At 39.2% G+C, this 16,901-nt stretch overlaps 1 protein-coding gene across 3 annotated transcripts in view; it reads right to left on the minus strand.

Moving 5' to 3' along the window:
* Nucleotides 1-16,901, minus strand: part of AUH (AU RNA binding methylglutaconyl-CoA hydratase) — a 168,288-nt gene that overhangs the window by 144,290 nt on the left and 7,097 nt on the right. For all 3 annotated transcript variants that reach the window (XM_067568460.1, XM_067568461.1, XM_067568459.1), the window contains exon 3: nt 16,796-16,883. In XM_067568460.1, coding sequence (XP_067424561.1) covers nt 16,796-16,883 — 88 coding nt within the window. The remainder of the gene's footprint in view (nt 1-16,795; nt 16,884-16,901) is intronic.

The raw sequence follows: 16,901 nt of genomic DNA on the forward strand, positions 1-16,901 counted from the left end.
GAGACCTTTCAATGAAATGATGCAGATGATTGCTGCAACTATTTTGCATATACTGTACATTTGGTTGCTGCAAGAGTGTGTTTAAAAACAATATATTGCTACTAGGAATTAATATCTCTTGATATAGTTATTTTGGATTAGTAATGACTACAAAAAATTAACAAACAGCATGCTGAGTTTGTTTTTAAAAGTCAGACTATGAGCTGCAATCACAGAGGAAAGGAGATACGAAAGGGGAAGACAAAATCACTCCTAACAAAATCCTAAAATCTTTATTCAGTCACAAACTCCAAAGAAGCTTTGACTGAATAAAGTTTACATAATTTGGTCATGAAACATTTAATCCTCTGAAGAGTGATCATGACAAGATGTTGAAGGGTTGAGTTAAAACCACTATTTTGTTTCTTTTTACATTAAAAAAAAAAAGTTAATTCCATCACTCATATTCGCAACGTAAAACACTACAGTGCAAACATTCGCAGTCAGTGCTCTCCAGTTTGCCCAAAAAATAGTCAGACTAGAAGGAATAGGGGTTTTGAAAGCTATGCCCCCTCCTATACTGACCCCCTGCCTTGGAGACGATGTCACTAGGTTCCTGCTTACCCCATTTATTAATTAATGTTATAATTTGACATTGATATTGTGCTAGCGTCTAGAGGCCTCCACCGGGTCCAGACCCCTTTGTGCTAGGCAGTGTACAAAGACATCCCACATGACAACCTCTATATCAGGGGAGGCCAAACCGTAGGTCGTGAGCCAAATGTGGCTTTTTTACATTTAAAGTAGGGCTCACAGAGCCCCCTATTTCCCCTCTCCCCCATTCTTTGCCTACCAGACTGGGGTGGGGAACTTGGAGCTTCTGCCCCCTCTGGTGGGACTAGAGGATTCTGCTCAGCTGCTGAGGGACCTCAGCGGGCCAGTAAATTTGGCCACCCCTGCTCTATGCCCAAGACCTTACAATCTAAAGGAGACAAGATATAAGAGGTGGATGAGACAAATAAGTGGTCATGAGGAGGAAGAGGCAACAGCAATAATAGGATGCTTTAGCACAGACTGAGTGTCTATTTCTTAACCAATCAGTAATCACATCTCATCATTTGACAATTCATATCAGATAACTGTTTTCTGCAGACATCTTGGCAGAGGTGAGCTTTGAGGAGAGCCTTGAGAAATTACTGTAAAGTTTTAGCTTTACAGATTTTGATTGGGAATTTTTCGAGTGTATAATTGACAATATATGAGAAAGCATAAAGACATTTGTGATTGATGCAGGATAGATAAAGGCAGCTTCAGGGAAAAGATCAGGAGCTCAGCTTTGGTCATGTTAAGTTTCAATGGACAGCAAGACATCCACAAAATGATGTCAAGATATGCACAAGATCTTATTCTAGACCTAATGTACTTCCATCCCACAAAAGCCTTCTGGTTCTTCATAATTTATGTAATATACAGATAGCAGAAATGAGAAATCCTGAAACCAAACTTACAGAAAACTATATTCTGCACATGTGAATCATGCAAATTCAATTACTTCAATTATTTAAATTCAATGGGACTACTCCCTCAGTAATACAAGCAGGATTTGGCTACTTGGCATAGGATTTTTTTTTTTTTTAATTCAAAAAATTGTTTGTAAAACAAAAAAAAAGTTTCCAATAGTTTTTATACCAGATCTGTGTTTATGGAAGTAGATAGGATTTCTAGTTATTAAAATATACACACTGGGTCAGAGCTTCAATGGGTATAAGTCAGCATAGCTCAACTAAAAACAAAACTACTAATATAAAACTGGACAAAAGTGCTCTATTTTCACAACATATGCATTATTTTTATTTGCAAAAAAGGATAGGTACAGAACAATGTCCATTAACTTTCTTAAAAACATTCTTTATTCCCATAATTTATACTATTTTGATAATGATTTTTCTCAGTACTTTTCTATTTTTAGTGCCATGTCAAAACAGACCATATCATGATTGCTTTGGTAACCAGTGACCAAATTCTTCAATTACTATTGTTTACTATTCTAAACTTTCCGCATTTACATAGCCTAATCCTGATTCAACAAGAAAAATCTCATTCACCTTCAACCAAAGATCAAACTATCAGGCCTGATCAACACCTTTGTCTTCTGTGTATCCTCAGTCCATTTTTCTCACACTAAAAAGATATCCCAGGCAGATGCAGGGATCCTTTATAAACCAAAGGGGAAGAGGGGAGAAGAGAGGGAGAAATAGGCCATAATTTTTAGAAGGTGACTAAATAAAGTTAAATGCATTTGTGAGGATCAACTATTCCTTGTTCTTGTTATTTAAGGTATTCAGCACATAAGTATTAAGGTCTTCATTATAAAGCATTTTCAGGTCATTATTCAAAGAGGGTGATGGCTACAAAACTCATCAAACTTGTAAATTAGCTATAAAGGAAAAACAGTTCACAGATTTTGATATACATCTCTGCTCCATGATAATTGATCTAAACTCTTTCAGAGACAGAAGGAAAAAAAGAACAATTACTTACCCTACTGTAACTGTGGTTCTTTGAGATGTGTTATCCACGTGTATTCTAGTTCTGGTGCACACATGCAAAATGCACACAAAATCAGATTATTTTGGACACCAGCATCCAATGGGGCCATGCCTACGCCTTCACTCCCTAAATGCAGGGCTGAGTAGGCCCAACCATCCCTCAGTTCCATTGCCAATACAGAATCAAGGTATTATAAGACTCCACAGTAGCGGGGAAGGAGAGCAGCTCATGGCATACATGCAGAGAACACATCTCAAAGAACCACACAGTTACGGTATGATAAGATAGTTGTTCTTTTTTCCTTCAAGTGATTGTCCAAATGTATTAGTCTTCCAATGACTCACAAGCAGTGATTTCAAGGACAGGAAGTAGGTACTGGGAGTCTATTTAAAAAATGACTGCAAGACGGCTCTGCCATAGTGGGCATCAGAGGCCTAGACTAGGAAATAATGCTGTGTGAAAGCAGGGACTGATTCCTACGTAGTTGCCCCGTGAATTTTGGAGACTGGTGTGCTTCTCGGGGAAGCCACCGAAGCTGCCTTGACCTTGGTGTGGATTGTGCTTTAGTCTGCCTGGGTGGATAGCATGACAATGCAATTAGAAATCCATTTAGATAGCCTTTGGGTAGGTATTGCCTGGCCTTTCACCGTATCTCCAAATATCACACAGTCTAGAGGAGCTCCTGAATTATTCTGTTTTGTCAAGGTGTGATAAATTGGGCTCTATCTGCATAATTAATTAATGTTGGATGAGATTATACAATTATGTCAATAAGTTACTGTGTCATGGAAAGCCTATGTATGTGGACCTACCATTGCTGACAGGACATGCAGCAGGTATACCCCTGACTGAGGGCAACAGAAAAGTACTTGAGTCTTAAAGATGGTGCACGACGGTTATGCAAACGAGAAACTGCATCCAAAGAGAAAAGGTACTTCCACCTCTGTCTAAATGAGGGTGGAGTGCAGGGAGGGACTCAGTTTGGGCGGTGAACTGCCATTTAGCTGAGCCTCTTTTTATTGGGTCCTTGGAGAGTAACTTAGGGCTATTCCCAGTGTAAGAAAAGTATGCCTTCCTACCCCTTTCAGATAAATGGATGAAGGAGGACTTAGCTGCTCTGCTGGTCTCAGAAGACAGCATCTTTTTCAAAGAGTGAGCCCAGGAGTTTGGAGTGGAGTGCTCCTCTGAGCTGCGACTAACAGAGAATGTCTGTTTAGGTCTGGTAGGCACTTTTCATCTCCAGTTCTGAGGATGCTCTGAGAGTTCCAGAAGAAAAAAAATAAGGTGGTTTTCTCTCCCCTTCTGTATCTTCTTAAAAAAGGAACAGCAGATGAAGCACCTGTCAGGGATTTTCTCCTCAAGGGTTTTGTTCTACAGCCTTAGGCACTAAAAAAAGAACTGAGGGACACTTGGGCCTACTCTTTATGCCTATAGGTGGAGCCGGGGGGGTTATAAGGACATCGAGGATGCAGGTACAGCACCAATAGAAACTGCTAGCCAAAAGAATCTGATGTTGGGCACATGTACACTAGGAGAGAAATACATGTGAAGAATCACTTGAAGAATCTACACTGATTTATACCTCATCCAATGCAGTTGACTTTCCTGGGTGGGTTAGATAATACAGTAAAAGTGTAATTTTGCAAATTATTTAGCAGAAAGCAAACAGAGTACACTAATTATGGTCCACTTACTAGTAATACAGAAGATCAGACTAGACAATCACAGTGGTCCCCTACTGGCTTTATGATCTATTAAAAGTCCGTCCTGATTCTATGATACAGATTACAAAAATAAGACTATACTCCTAGGCATCCTGGTAGAGCAGGAGGGACTCAGTGGCTAAGTGTGTCGCACAATCCAATCTGTCATGAAGGGGCCAATAGGTAAGATACCCACTTATTATAGACAAACTCGTATACTCCCAAAAAGCAAGGTACAAACAAAAATATGCTCTTGTAGCTGCTCAGGACCTGCACAAAGAGTTCCCATAATATGAAAAACATTTTCAATGTCTATTCAGAAGATACGTTGTATAAAATATATTCTAACATTTTTATTATTGACAAAACAGGTGGATATCTTTGACATTTCCCAATCAAGCTTAAGATTAGGATATGGGATGGAGACAACAATGACCACAATGGTGGGTCATTTCTTATCCAAAGCCAAATAATTAACAATTGCGCTAATAATGGTATGTTCATTAATAGGTTATACATTCTGCTGACTGTGCAGTGTTGATGACTTGACATAGCAGGGCAAAATTAAATTACATCAAGCACGTTTTGTTCATCATATAGATCCAAAGGGGAAAGTTTCCATAAATAAGATCTCCTGGGAAAAAGAAGAGTCACACAAGGTTCAGTCCTGTCTCTAGGCTTTAGTCTGTATTTCCAACTTCAATAGATTGAAAGATACTGTGGATTTTAGTCCAAAACTATGACACCCTTCTCTGCATCTCTCTCAACAGAGCAGACAATCATCCAACTATCCAAGTTCATGAAAGAAGTAAGTACCAGGATGAAAACCAATTAGAAAAAGATTAACCCAGACAAGGGAATTGTGGTGAAAAAGAGAAACTCTGCAAACCAGCCATAGACGGTATCTGCTCCTGATGGTCAAATTGGATACAAGCTCTGGAGCAGTGTTTCTCAACCTGGGGGTTGTGACAGTTTTAGAGGGGTCGCAAGTGCAGAGCTGGTATTGGGGGTGGCAAGAAAGGCAATTGCCTGGAGCCACAGGGGCGCCATGAAACTAAGTTACATGCCTCAGCCCCGTGAGGGTGGGACTCAGGCTTCAGGGGTACAGTAGTTTGGAAAGGTTAAGAACCACTGCTCTGGAGTCATACTACACTCAATGCTGCTCCAACACATCTAAGCAGCAGCAGTAGTAATAATAATAAAAAATACCCACCATACATACTTTTCTGTCCCATCAACAGCAAAAATGGAAGTTGTGCACTTTCCTTTCACACAGATCACAGCCTATACATGTGTGTATATTTCTCTAAGAGACTTCGGAATAGAAGGACTTCATTGGAGGGGAGTTCTCAAAAAAAGTGCCATAAAACAATGAACACAAGTCAAGCCAAATCAAGTTGGTGCCCACAATAAATATGACCTCAAGCTACCACTGCACAGAACACTAGCTTTCAACTCACGGTGACAGAAGCAAGCAATAAGGAGATGGGCTGTCATGGAGCCCAGGAGAAAACTCTCAAAAGTCAGGGGCATGACATTCACTGGAGAGTTCCCTTGCCTATATGATTCTCTACCACTAGAGAGGAGCTTGTGCCCAAGTCTTTCAATCTTTATGGCAGAATGCAAAACTCATCTGTTTGCACCAGCTTTAACTCAACAGTAGCGACTGCCCAATGGAAAAAGTTAGAGCGTGGTCCTCAGCCAGACACACACCTTCTTTATTTTGTGACTGAAGCTAGAGCGGTGGGAGCCTTAAAAATGCAGTTATAATAAAAGGTGGAACTCCTAGAATATAGAAAATATAGAGAAGATATTGAAAATACATTTTATATACTACCAACCAGTGTGGTAATTCACACCATACACTATGAAAGACACATCAGTCACTCTCTCTCAAGAAATTTTCTTTCTTCCTCCTCCTCAGCATATTTTTTTCAATGCTCAGGTGTCAGTGTTTCATGTCCGGAGAGGTGGATTACACAACTTAGGATGCTTTTTGGGGAAACACTAGCTTAAAAGTCCAAATTTACATTTTGTAAAAATAAGCTTTTTATAAAACCTAAGGCCAAGAGAAATGTTTCCACAACTTAAGTTTTACAATGTAAAAACAATTTGTAAACATTCATTTTCTTAGGGCTTCTGTTTCAAACATTTCAGGAGAATGTAAGTGTAACAAGCTAAAGTCAAGTGTGAATTAGCAGATTTATTGTCCAATAAGAGAAATACAAACAATAAACAGACTATAAATATGTAAACTGTATTTTTAAAATGTGTATATTGTAAGGAGTTTTTAATAGCAGAGGTAATGGAATCTGTCAACTCAAACATAAACAAGCAATGTCTTTTCAAAACGGTGCATCTTGCATTGTGTTCTTAAGGAAGTGAAATTCAGGCTCAGCCTTATCTACCACAAAAATGAATCCTATAGCCATGAGCACTCCACTAAAAATACTTTGTCATGAACATCACAATCTCAAATCTTGGCTCCATCAGCTAAAAACATCAACACTGAGCACAGCAACTACAGAAAAGAGCAGAGAGACAGTCGCTGAGACAGCTGGGCCCTAGTTCATTGAAACCTTTGCAAAGTGTGTTTCATTCAGATCAGTTCACTGTATTTCAGGGGACAACCACTGCAGACCATGCTTGCAACAGTTTCCAAGTGCCTTTAGGCTCAGCACCACATGGTGCATATTGCAATAGTCAAATACAGAGATGACAAATATGTGGACCAGCTCAGTGAATTATATATACAGCCACATTTCTGATATATTAATCATGTATAAACCTGATAAAAATAAATTTGATAGTTATATATCAAAGTAAATTATAGCATCATGTATATACATGATTATAATCAATATGTGATTGTTATGTGTTGAAAATACATTTTCAAAGATTAGCTAATGTAAAGTAAAACTATGTTTCTTCCATATAGGACTATAACATGAAAGGGGAGCAAAGCTTTGGGAATTCTAATGCAGTGATGTCAGTGTTTAAATTGTGAATGCCCATCTGCAAGCTGCTTGCATGATCACAGGTAGATTAAGTGAGATACTTTCTCCTGCTGTACACACTTTTTTTCAGCCAGCCATGGAACCTTTTTCTGCTCCACTCAGCTCTCCTATCTTCTCTGTGCGCAAAGTAAATTTAACATGCTCAAATTACTACTTTAATAATTACATCTGTTGTCACCATCTTGTACACAGCAACTTACACCACTGTTTAAGGGCTTGCCTGCACGGGAAAGGCTTTTTGGTATACATCTTTAAGCTTTTAAAGCATAAGCTGCCTTATGTCCACACACAAAAATATTCTTTTTTCTATTTCTCTGGTGTCTTATCCCACTTTAATCAATTTCCTTTGGAAGCGACATGACTATTTTGGAATGAATTATATCACTAGAAGGTTCCTGTGAATGCTTCCAGTGTCTGAATTACCATACTACTTCAGGCAGACCTCCCACTGCTATCCTACGCTGCATGGCTTCACCTCTGGATGAAGCTGTCTGCCCTCCACTGCTCCAGGGTCACCTTGACCAGATGTCATTTCCCTGTCGAAATCCTGGCACACAGCGAAGGGCACTGCTTTGCAGTTCCAGCTCATGGCAAGTTCACATACCAAAAGTCAACATCAAATTTTACCCAGGAGATATTTTATCACTTATCTTATCAAAATATCAAATATGCCAAAAGGCTGTAGTAACAGTCCAACTGCTCAGGATCATATGTAACTGTGCTACTTGAAAGTTTGCTACACACAGCTGTATGCATTCACTCTTATAAAGCTCAAATTTCACAACCATATTTTCAAAACAGAGTACCTAAAGTTAAGCTCCTAAACCTATAATTTTAGGAAACTAAAAATAAATGGCTTTATTTTCAGAAGTGATGAGCACCCAAAAAGCCCACTGAAGTTTATGGAAGGTTAGAGGTGCTCAAAAGCATTGGAAAAACAAAACAAAAAGTCCACTTTTTAGGTGCCTAATGTGAATTTAAGAGCATAACTTTAGGCATTCAGGTATGAAAATTTTGACCCACATCAGCAATAATTAATTTTTTTTAAAAACATTAAAATCTAAAAAATAAAGAGGCCATACAATCAAAGAAATAATAAATGGTGTATGTTTTACATTTAGGAAAGATGGGTGCTAGTTCTTGTTTAAGGAAGGATGTTATCGAATTAGCTACGAAAAGAATATTGTTGGGGGAGGTGCTTGTTTTGTTTTACTCATAATGAATTATAATCCTATAGAATGATAACATGAAAATATTAAAACGTGAAAAAAACACCTTAGTGTTTTATCAGCAATTCAAACTTATTACAACTATCATGGTGTTATTAGTCAATAGCCAAAGGATATAAACTATGTGTCTTTTCAAAAATTCTGTTCTCAGAAGACTCAGTGTAACTCACAGAAGCTAACTGAAAATTCACTAGTGTTAACATGTTACTGGGTGGGTTCATGGTTCAGCATGAAGTGAGGAAGGATGAGAATAGTGGTGTCTCTGAGCTATTTGCATCCAATTTTAAATATAAGATTCCTACTATTCCAAAGCTATACCTGAAAAACCATGTCCATTGTACCTACAAGAATCCCAAGATGGAAATATGACTGAAGTATAAACTAATACTAATCCTACCTATTGCACTGAAGAGTTTACCCTTGAGCTCCATCGGTACAGGAGTCATAAAGCCTGACTGTTCTTGGTAATTTAAGTGTCCACACAGATGTACACTGTTCTAGGTTAGCTCAAGTTTTTATGGTCACAACAACCATAGAATCATTGTGATTTCTGGCTCAACTTGGTAACAGCCTGGGTCTCACAGCTGAGCTAAGACTGAAGTTGTGGGGAGTGGAAAAGGGGAGAGAAGGATGTGATGGATCCTTTTGTGATGGATCAATGATTGTCTTCTCCAGTCTGGGGGTCAGGGCACGTTTCTCACGAGGGAAGTGATGAATAAAAAGTCTATTTAAATGGTCAGCACTCACAGACTAAGACAACAAATGTAATTTTAGATTGTTAAGAGAAAATATTGTCAAGCCACATATCACTCTATAGGTCATCTGGTAGAGCTCCATAATTTATCTTTATTCTCGATTATAATAGGCTGACCCCTAAACTCCCTATTCAGTTTTACCCTCACAAGTCATCATGAACCATGGTATACAACTTGTCTGAGATGGATGAAGCAAGAAGGAAAACAGTTCAAGATACCCACCGTTGTCACTCTACCCAGTCCAACTGATTAACAAGAGAGCCTTTTTGATGCCTTATGCCAGGACTGTACAAAGAATGAAAAAAAAATTTTTTTTTTACTTCCACAATAGCCTATTGGAAGCTCTAAATGGAGAGAGACATTCAGTGTAGTGAGCAGTGTAGTTAATCCAGTTGTCTTCAAAACAGTTACAGAGTGGAGTTTCTCTCACCAGGAGGAAATTTCATATTTTACTGAGCTTCCTTGGAACTCAATAACGGCAAGACACTAATGCTTCTTCCTAGTGGACATTAGAACATCTTGTACACTAGCTCTTGTGAGATGTTGAAAAATTTTCAATTTCATAATTCTTTACAGAACATAATCTGATTTGTTATACTAGTGAAAATCCACAACTCCATTAAAGTTTGCCTCAAACACTACATCACATAGAGAGCTGAAAATACACAAACAAACACTTTCCTAAGATTACATTCCCATGGAAACTGTTTCTATTTCCCACAAGGATGTTGTGTAATCACACATGAGAAAGCAGATATCTTAAAAGAGAGATTCTTAGTCTGTGGCTCAGGTTATGAAAAAGTTTAGAAGCCCTGAGCTAGTGTGAGCAGTACAGAATACAGTTGGAACAATTCCATCTGCCTCCTGAGTAAGCAGAATCTCTTCTGTTGTACCAGTGTTGAAAACAAAATAAAAGGAACGTTTGCTCTTGATGGTAGAAACCTTGTATCCTAAACACTGCCTTATCCAAGGATTCCCTCTACAATTTATCTCTTATGTGTTTTATGTAGCTAGCTGTTGATTTATGAGGTTACTGCACTGATAGACACAGATTTGGCTAAAGACAAGGTATCCATTGACTTGCTTCAGGGAACTAACAGCTGGGCCAACAGACATTTATGAAATTTACTATTAGTGATACCTTGTCAGGAGATTGTCAGAGTAAACATGAGCAAGATATACACACTGATCTACATCATTTGGTAACGGGGGCTCATTTTAATACTGTCAAGTGCAAGGCCACACATACACCTAGGAACAAAGAATGAAGGTTACACTTACTAGGGGGAGGCCTGAATCTTGGAATGCAGCAACACTAAAAAGGACTTAGAGGTCACAGTAGAAAATGAACTGAATGTCAGCTCCTAGTGCAATGATGTAGCTAAAGTAGCTAATAATCCTGGGATGTATCAGCAGAATATCAAGTCAGAGTAAATAGATGATATTACATCTGTATATGACATTAGCGAGACAATTACTGGAATATCGCATCCAGTTCTGGAGTTCACACTTCAAAAAGGAAGTTGACAAATTGAAAAGGTACAAAAAGCATCTACAAAAATGATCTGAGGTCTGGAAAACATACCTTATAGCAAGAGATTTAAGAAGTGTAGTCTATTTAGTTTATCCAAGAGAAGGATAAGAGGTGACTTAAGCATGGTCTACAAGTATCTTCATTGGGAAGAGATTTCTGATAGATGACTCTTTAACCTAGCAGAAAAAGGCATAAATATGATCCAATGGCTGTAATATGAAGCAAAAATTCAGACTAGAAATAAGATGAAAATTTTAAATAGTGAGGGGTAATTAACAATAGAAATAACATATGCAGGGACCTAACAATTATCCAACATCTGAAGTCTTTAAATCAAGACAAGACCTCTTCTAAACAGATATGCTATAGCTCAAAACAGAACTTTGAGCTTTAATTTGATGCAAAACTCTCGGGTGAATGCTATGGCCTGTGTCACGCAGGAATCGGATTACAGGACCAGAATGGTTCCTTCTGGCCTTAAATATCTATGAATCTTTTTATCCCACAACACAACTCTGCTGCTCAGCAAAATGCTGCAACAAGCCTCCTGAAACACAAGATTTTTTCCCCCCACACTTACGGACAAAGTTTTTAACAACAACAACAACAACAACAAAAATCCTCAAGAGCTATGCACAAAAATTTGCATGCATGCAATCACCACATCAATCTATCATAATCTATATAATTAGGATTGGGAGAATTCAATTTTTTTCTTTTTCATCATTTGGACAAATAGCGATGTTTATTTTTAAGCATTTTTACATTTATCAATTTAAGTTCAATGCTATGCAAAATTATGGGGTTTTTTAATTTGATTTAAATTTTTCACCATTGGGGAAATTTTAAGCGGGGTCGGATGTTGAGATTCACAAAATAAAGCTTTCACTGTCAAAACACAAATTGTCAACATCACATCATATATACAAAATAAATATCCTTAAATCAAAACTCTATTAGGTTCTTAAGCAGAATTTTCCTTACTTTGTGTGTACATTTCAATCATAGTCAATGGAAATATTTTTTCATCCATTTGTATGTGTACAGTGAATTTGACATTTACCAATAAAATTCAAATCCTTTCAACTCTCTATATGAATATTATTACAAACCAAAACTAAAAATATTAAGGTTACAAATTCAAGCACTCAAATTTGGTAAAGACAGAAGTAAGGTTGACTGGACAATCTTAAGTCCCCCACCCCCCCAACTGTCCTTCCCCATGCTTATGAATATGCATTATGATCCAGCATTTAATTACATAGTCACGTATTTTTTCCACAGAATCCCTGCCTTTCAATGCACAAGAGGACCTGCTCTGAATATGAATCAGAGTTGTGTAGTGAAGAAAACTGTTGTCTATAAGACCCCTGATTTATTTGTTGCAGAAGCCGGAAGGTATATAAAGAATGTGCAGATGATTGGAGGAACAGAAAAGAGGGTCACATTGTTAAGGTAATTGAATACTGCCCTCAAGAACTGGATTCTATCCCTGAATCTGCCATAGAGTTCCTATAGTGCTACACAAGTCACTCAAACCAAACTACTGAAGGTAGTCTTTAATTGTGCGTTCTCCATTTTCTGATGCCTTGACTTGGGAGACTGGGGTCAGATTTGAAGAAGCGCTGTGCACTCACAGCTGCAACTCAAGTCAATGGAAGTTGTGCTTTGAACATAAAGTACTATACCAGGGGTCAACAACCTGCGGTGCGCATGCCAAAAGTGGTACACGAGCCAACTTTGAGCAGCATGTGGCACCCTGGTCGGAGCCACGCCACTCCGTCCCCGCCACGGACCCTGCCCCCAGAACGGGGGCTGCAGACCCCTCCCCCGCCGCGGACCCTGCCCCCGGAACGGGGGCTGCAGACCCCCACCGGCACTGGGAGAGGGGAAGAGAAGGAAGATTGGGCATGGCCCTTTGTTAAGGTTGCCGACACCTGTGCTATACAGTACAAAGTACTCTGAAAAACAAGATCTTGGGCATCTCAGACTGGGCCTCAAAATTAGTGGATACTTTTAACCTTAATCTCTCTGTGCCTCAGTTCCCAGTGTGTAAAACTGACATAATTCTGTCACTGCCCCATCTCCCAGAGGGGGTATGAAAGTATAATTAATGTTTGTGAAACATTCAGATACTATAATGATGAGCACCATAGAAAAACCCAGAAGGAAATTAATTTCTGTCTTCAGAGCAGGGTTTGAACAGTGTGCACTAAATAAGTTATGGGCCACTCATTGAAAAATGAGGAGAAAACAAAATATTAGTAGCTGCTCACGAAGTGAGTACCACCCATTGCGTGCTGTGACTGAGGCAGGGGTCTTTTGGAAAACAATAGTATGTGATCATATAATCAAAGTCTATCATAAGGCACATGCATAAAAGGGCCCAATTAAAGATGCACAGGCAAACTCATTCCTGGCATTTCCTAACTTTCCAGTGCTTGACTATTCAACCTTAATAATGATATTTTCATTTAATTTGTGTATAATTTTCCAGGTTTTAAAAAAAAGAGCAAACTGAAAAACTGGAACTCCACCTCATGGCAGACTGACACCCATGTGGGTTATCAGCAGGCTAAGAACCTTTAGATCCACCCCACAGACCTCTGCCCTTGAGCTAACATAGTAACTGAAAGCAGCAGTAAAGGTGTATCCTCTACATGGACTAGCACTAAAGAGGGGGGATTGAACATTTTGCCAGTGGTTTCAGAAATATTTGCTGACAGCAGAGGAATGGTGAGACTCAAGAATCTTGGGTTCCATTCCAGGCTCTGGAGGGTAGCGTTCTCTAACAGGCACAAACTCTTCTGCCCAATTCCCCCAATCATGATCACTTCTGCCCAATCCCCTCCAACCTGCCCCTATCCTAGTCCTGTCTCTCTCCTTCCCCCCTCAGCTCCTCAATGCAAGTCAGTTCCAGTCTCCATCCAGGCTTTTCATCTAATCTCCTTTCCCAGCAAGTCCTATCCTCATCTCGCTGTACTCTGCATCCCATTCTCAGTCCTCCCTCCCAACCCACTAGCTCCTTGTCCCCAGTTTCTTTGCTCAACCAGTCCCTCCCCAAACCAGAATTCAGTTGCCACCCCATCCCTTATTCCCCATCCCCACTGGCTCCTAATCCTCCCATCGCCGGTTCCCAGTCTCCTTGCTCAGCCAGTCCTAGTCTTGCCACCACCACTCTGCCTCCAGTCTACTGCCACCCCCAGGTCTGGCTCTTGCCCTCTCTACATTTGAATCAAGTAGCTTCCTCTTCCACATTGCCTGGGCCCAAAGAGAAGGGTGGGAGTGCACTGAAAGCACAGGAAAGACACCCTCTAATACCAAGACTGGACCCAGACTCAGCACTGCCCAGAGCTACAACTGTAGGGAAAAGGCCAGCCCAATCCTGGGCTGGAGCATACCCAGTATGGATGGATTCTTCAGGGAATTTAACCGAGAAGGTCTAGCAAGTCTGATCACATGCCAAAACCCAAATAATTTGGCCAAATCTGAGCATATTTTCATGGGGCTGGCAAAAAACACATTTTTCATACAAAAAGCCACTCCCCTACCAAGTTTCAAGTCCCTACTCCAAAGCATAGGGGAGAGCAGAGCTTTTCAGGAAAAAGGTCACCAGAATTATTTTTTTAAACAAGGACTTAAAAAAAAAAAAAAAAAAAAAAAGTAATTCAACCTGAGGCAAACACGCAGCATGAAAGATTTCAACCCAGTTACAATTTGGCAGTTATAAACACCTGAAAACAGGTCTTATAATGGGAAGTGCTGAAATTTTAACAGGTTGTGCTGTCAGCCCCTCTATAATAAAAATGAAATCAGAAATAATCTCTATCATAAAATACTGAATAGAAACAAGTGTAAAACCCAGATCCTAGCAAGCCAAGAATAAACAAAGTTCCTAGTGTATATAACCAATCCCCCATTCTATCACTCAAGTTTAGAAATGATGATTATTGAATCTTTAGCCATTTCTGTAAATCCAGATAGTAACAATGGCCAAGACATCTTATTTCCCCATCTTCATTTCCCCTATCTTGTATCACATAACCTTTTCTCTGTCAAGTAGACCTTGCTACAGTTCTTTGTACCTTTCTCACCTCCATGCTGGATTATATGCAATGCCGTTTACTTGACATTGCCCTTGAAATCCACTCAATTTTCAGCTACTGCAGGATATGCCTGCTGCCTTAGTAATGCATCTCATATAGAGATACACAAAAGAATGTAACGTAAGCTGTACTTACTTTCCAACTACTTTCAAGAGGTGATTTGCGGTTTATCATCTCTAACTCCTTTTGGTTTTGGGCCTGTATTTCAGAGAGCACAAGAAGTTTCTCCCTATATATGTTCTTACCAAGTGGGACACATCCACACTCAATATCATTATTTGCATGGCTAAGGGGAGGACATCTCCGTGATCTTGCTGAAATTTTAGATCTGAACTCCCTCTCTAGACCAAATTAGTTAGCCCTTCAGGGCACCAATAACTTATCCAAGGTTTTCCTGAAAATGTGAATATCCATGGTTTTAATTTGGGGTGTTTTTGTGGGAGTGAAAGGGAAACAAGGAAGAGTCATCATCTTTCTGAGATTGTTGACATATCAACATAGATTTATGACTGTGCTATGTGGTTTTAAAAATGTAATTGAGAGATTAGTATTGGTGCATTACGTACATGAAAATAAAATAAGCAGTAGCAATTTAGGTGTAGATCAACAGGATTTTTATTACTATAATACACAGCTTTCAGTACTCACTTTTAAGCACTCTTTTAAAAGTGGATTTCATTTTTGTTTTAAAGGTAAAACACCCAAGGTCTAAATAGGCCCCTCCTCCAGGAATACAAGCACTGCTTCTCTTCAGATATTTTTAGCACCTAAGGGTGTGACTTTTTAGAAGAAACATGATCCCTGCCCTGAAGAGCTTACAATCTAATTTTATACCTGATGCAGTTAACGGGTAGTAACAGCGATGGGAGGGGGAAGTTAGTGATGAAGGTTTAGGGTTACAGCAGTGAGATCACTTGGGTTTCTCACCTTTTAGACATGTGCACATTTTGGTGGTTCTGTTAGTTATACACACAAAAGCATTGCCTCATTCCCTGTAGTCACTGCAGAATAAGAGACTTGAGATTTGAATGAAGTGCAAGCAATAGCTTGGTGGTTCTCACCTCTCCTGGGTTCTAACCCAAACAGCACATAGTGGTCTTACTATTTGAGACGAACTTCCCTCTGTTCTTTCTCCACTGTCATTACTGACCTACTTTTCCAGCAAAGATGACAGGCAATAAGCCTCTTCCAAAACAGAGACCAATGCAGCTCTGAGAACTTGCCAGCAAAGGGTATGGTACAGCAAGTTGAACCAGATGTCTTTGCAGCCCCAATACATCAATTCAATGACATATCTGAGCTCCTCTTTTTCCTCGGAGTAAGACAATTTGACATTTGTGAACCCATGTTTCCCATATCACAGCCATCAAGATAGCCACTAAGTGTGTCATTTAAGAGAAATAAGCTTTTGAAAACCTTGATTGGTAACCAATCCCATCTATGGTTTCATATACCCAAGTCACACATTCCACACATTAAAATGCATTTGTATACATTACTGGTGAAGGCACAGGATCACATTCTTTAATAATTACCCACATTTAAGGGAATAGCCTGCTAAAAGTTCGATATCAGTGTTTTTAATGCCATATAGTTTGCCTAGTTTCATAAGTTATTTTAATGAATTTTATACCTCCAAATTGAAAGTGAAGACCGCAACCTTCTCTATTTACCATTCATACTCTACAAGTCCCATAAACTACTTAGAAATATTTGGCTCTCATTCCAGAGTATAAGCCAGGCATTTAAGAGTTCAACATTTATCCACCACTTTGAAAAAATCTACTACATACTGAAGAGGTTTTCCTCACAACTGAGATGAACATGAACAAGGGTACAATGCTTCCTTGGAATCTGGGCCATGTCTACTGAAATGCTAGATTACAGATTTCCAGCTCCATAGTAAAATTAAGTTTGCATACCAGCACAGAATATCCCAGGGACTTCACTTCGAAATATAACAGTTCGTACTTTCTTATCAGATTTCAGCGCATCCACAGCTTTTGACATCTACAGAAAAAAGAGGGT

This window comes from Emydura macquarii, unplaced genomic scaffold (genome assembly GCF_026122565.2).
Source record: "Emydura macquarii macquarii isolate MOO-44397 ecotype Brisbane River unplaced genomic scaffold, CSIRO-AGI_Emac_v2 contig_2897, whole genome shotgun sequence".
Lineage (NCBI taxonomy): Eukaryota > Metazoa > Chordata > Testudines > Chelidae > Emydura > Emydura macquarii.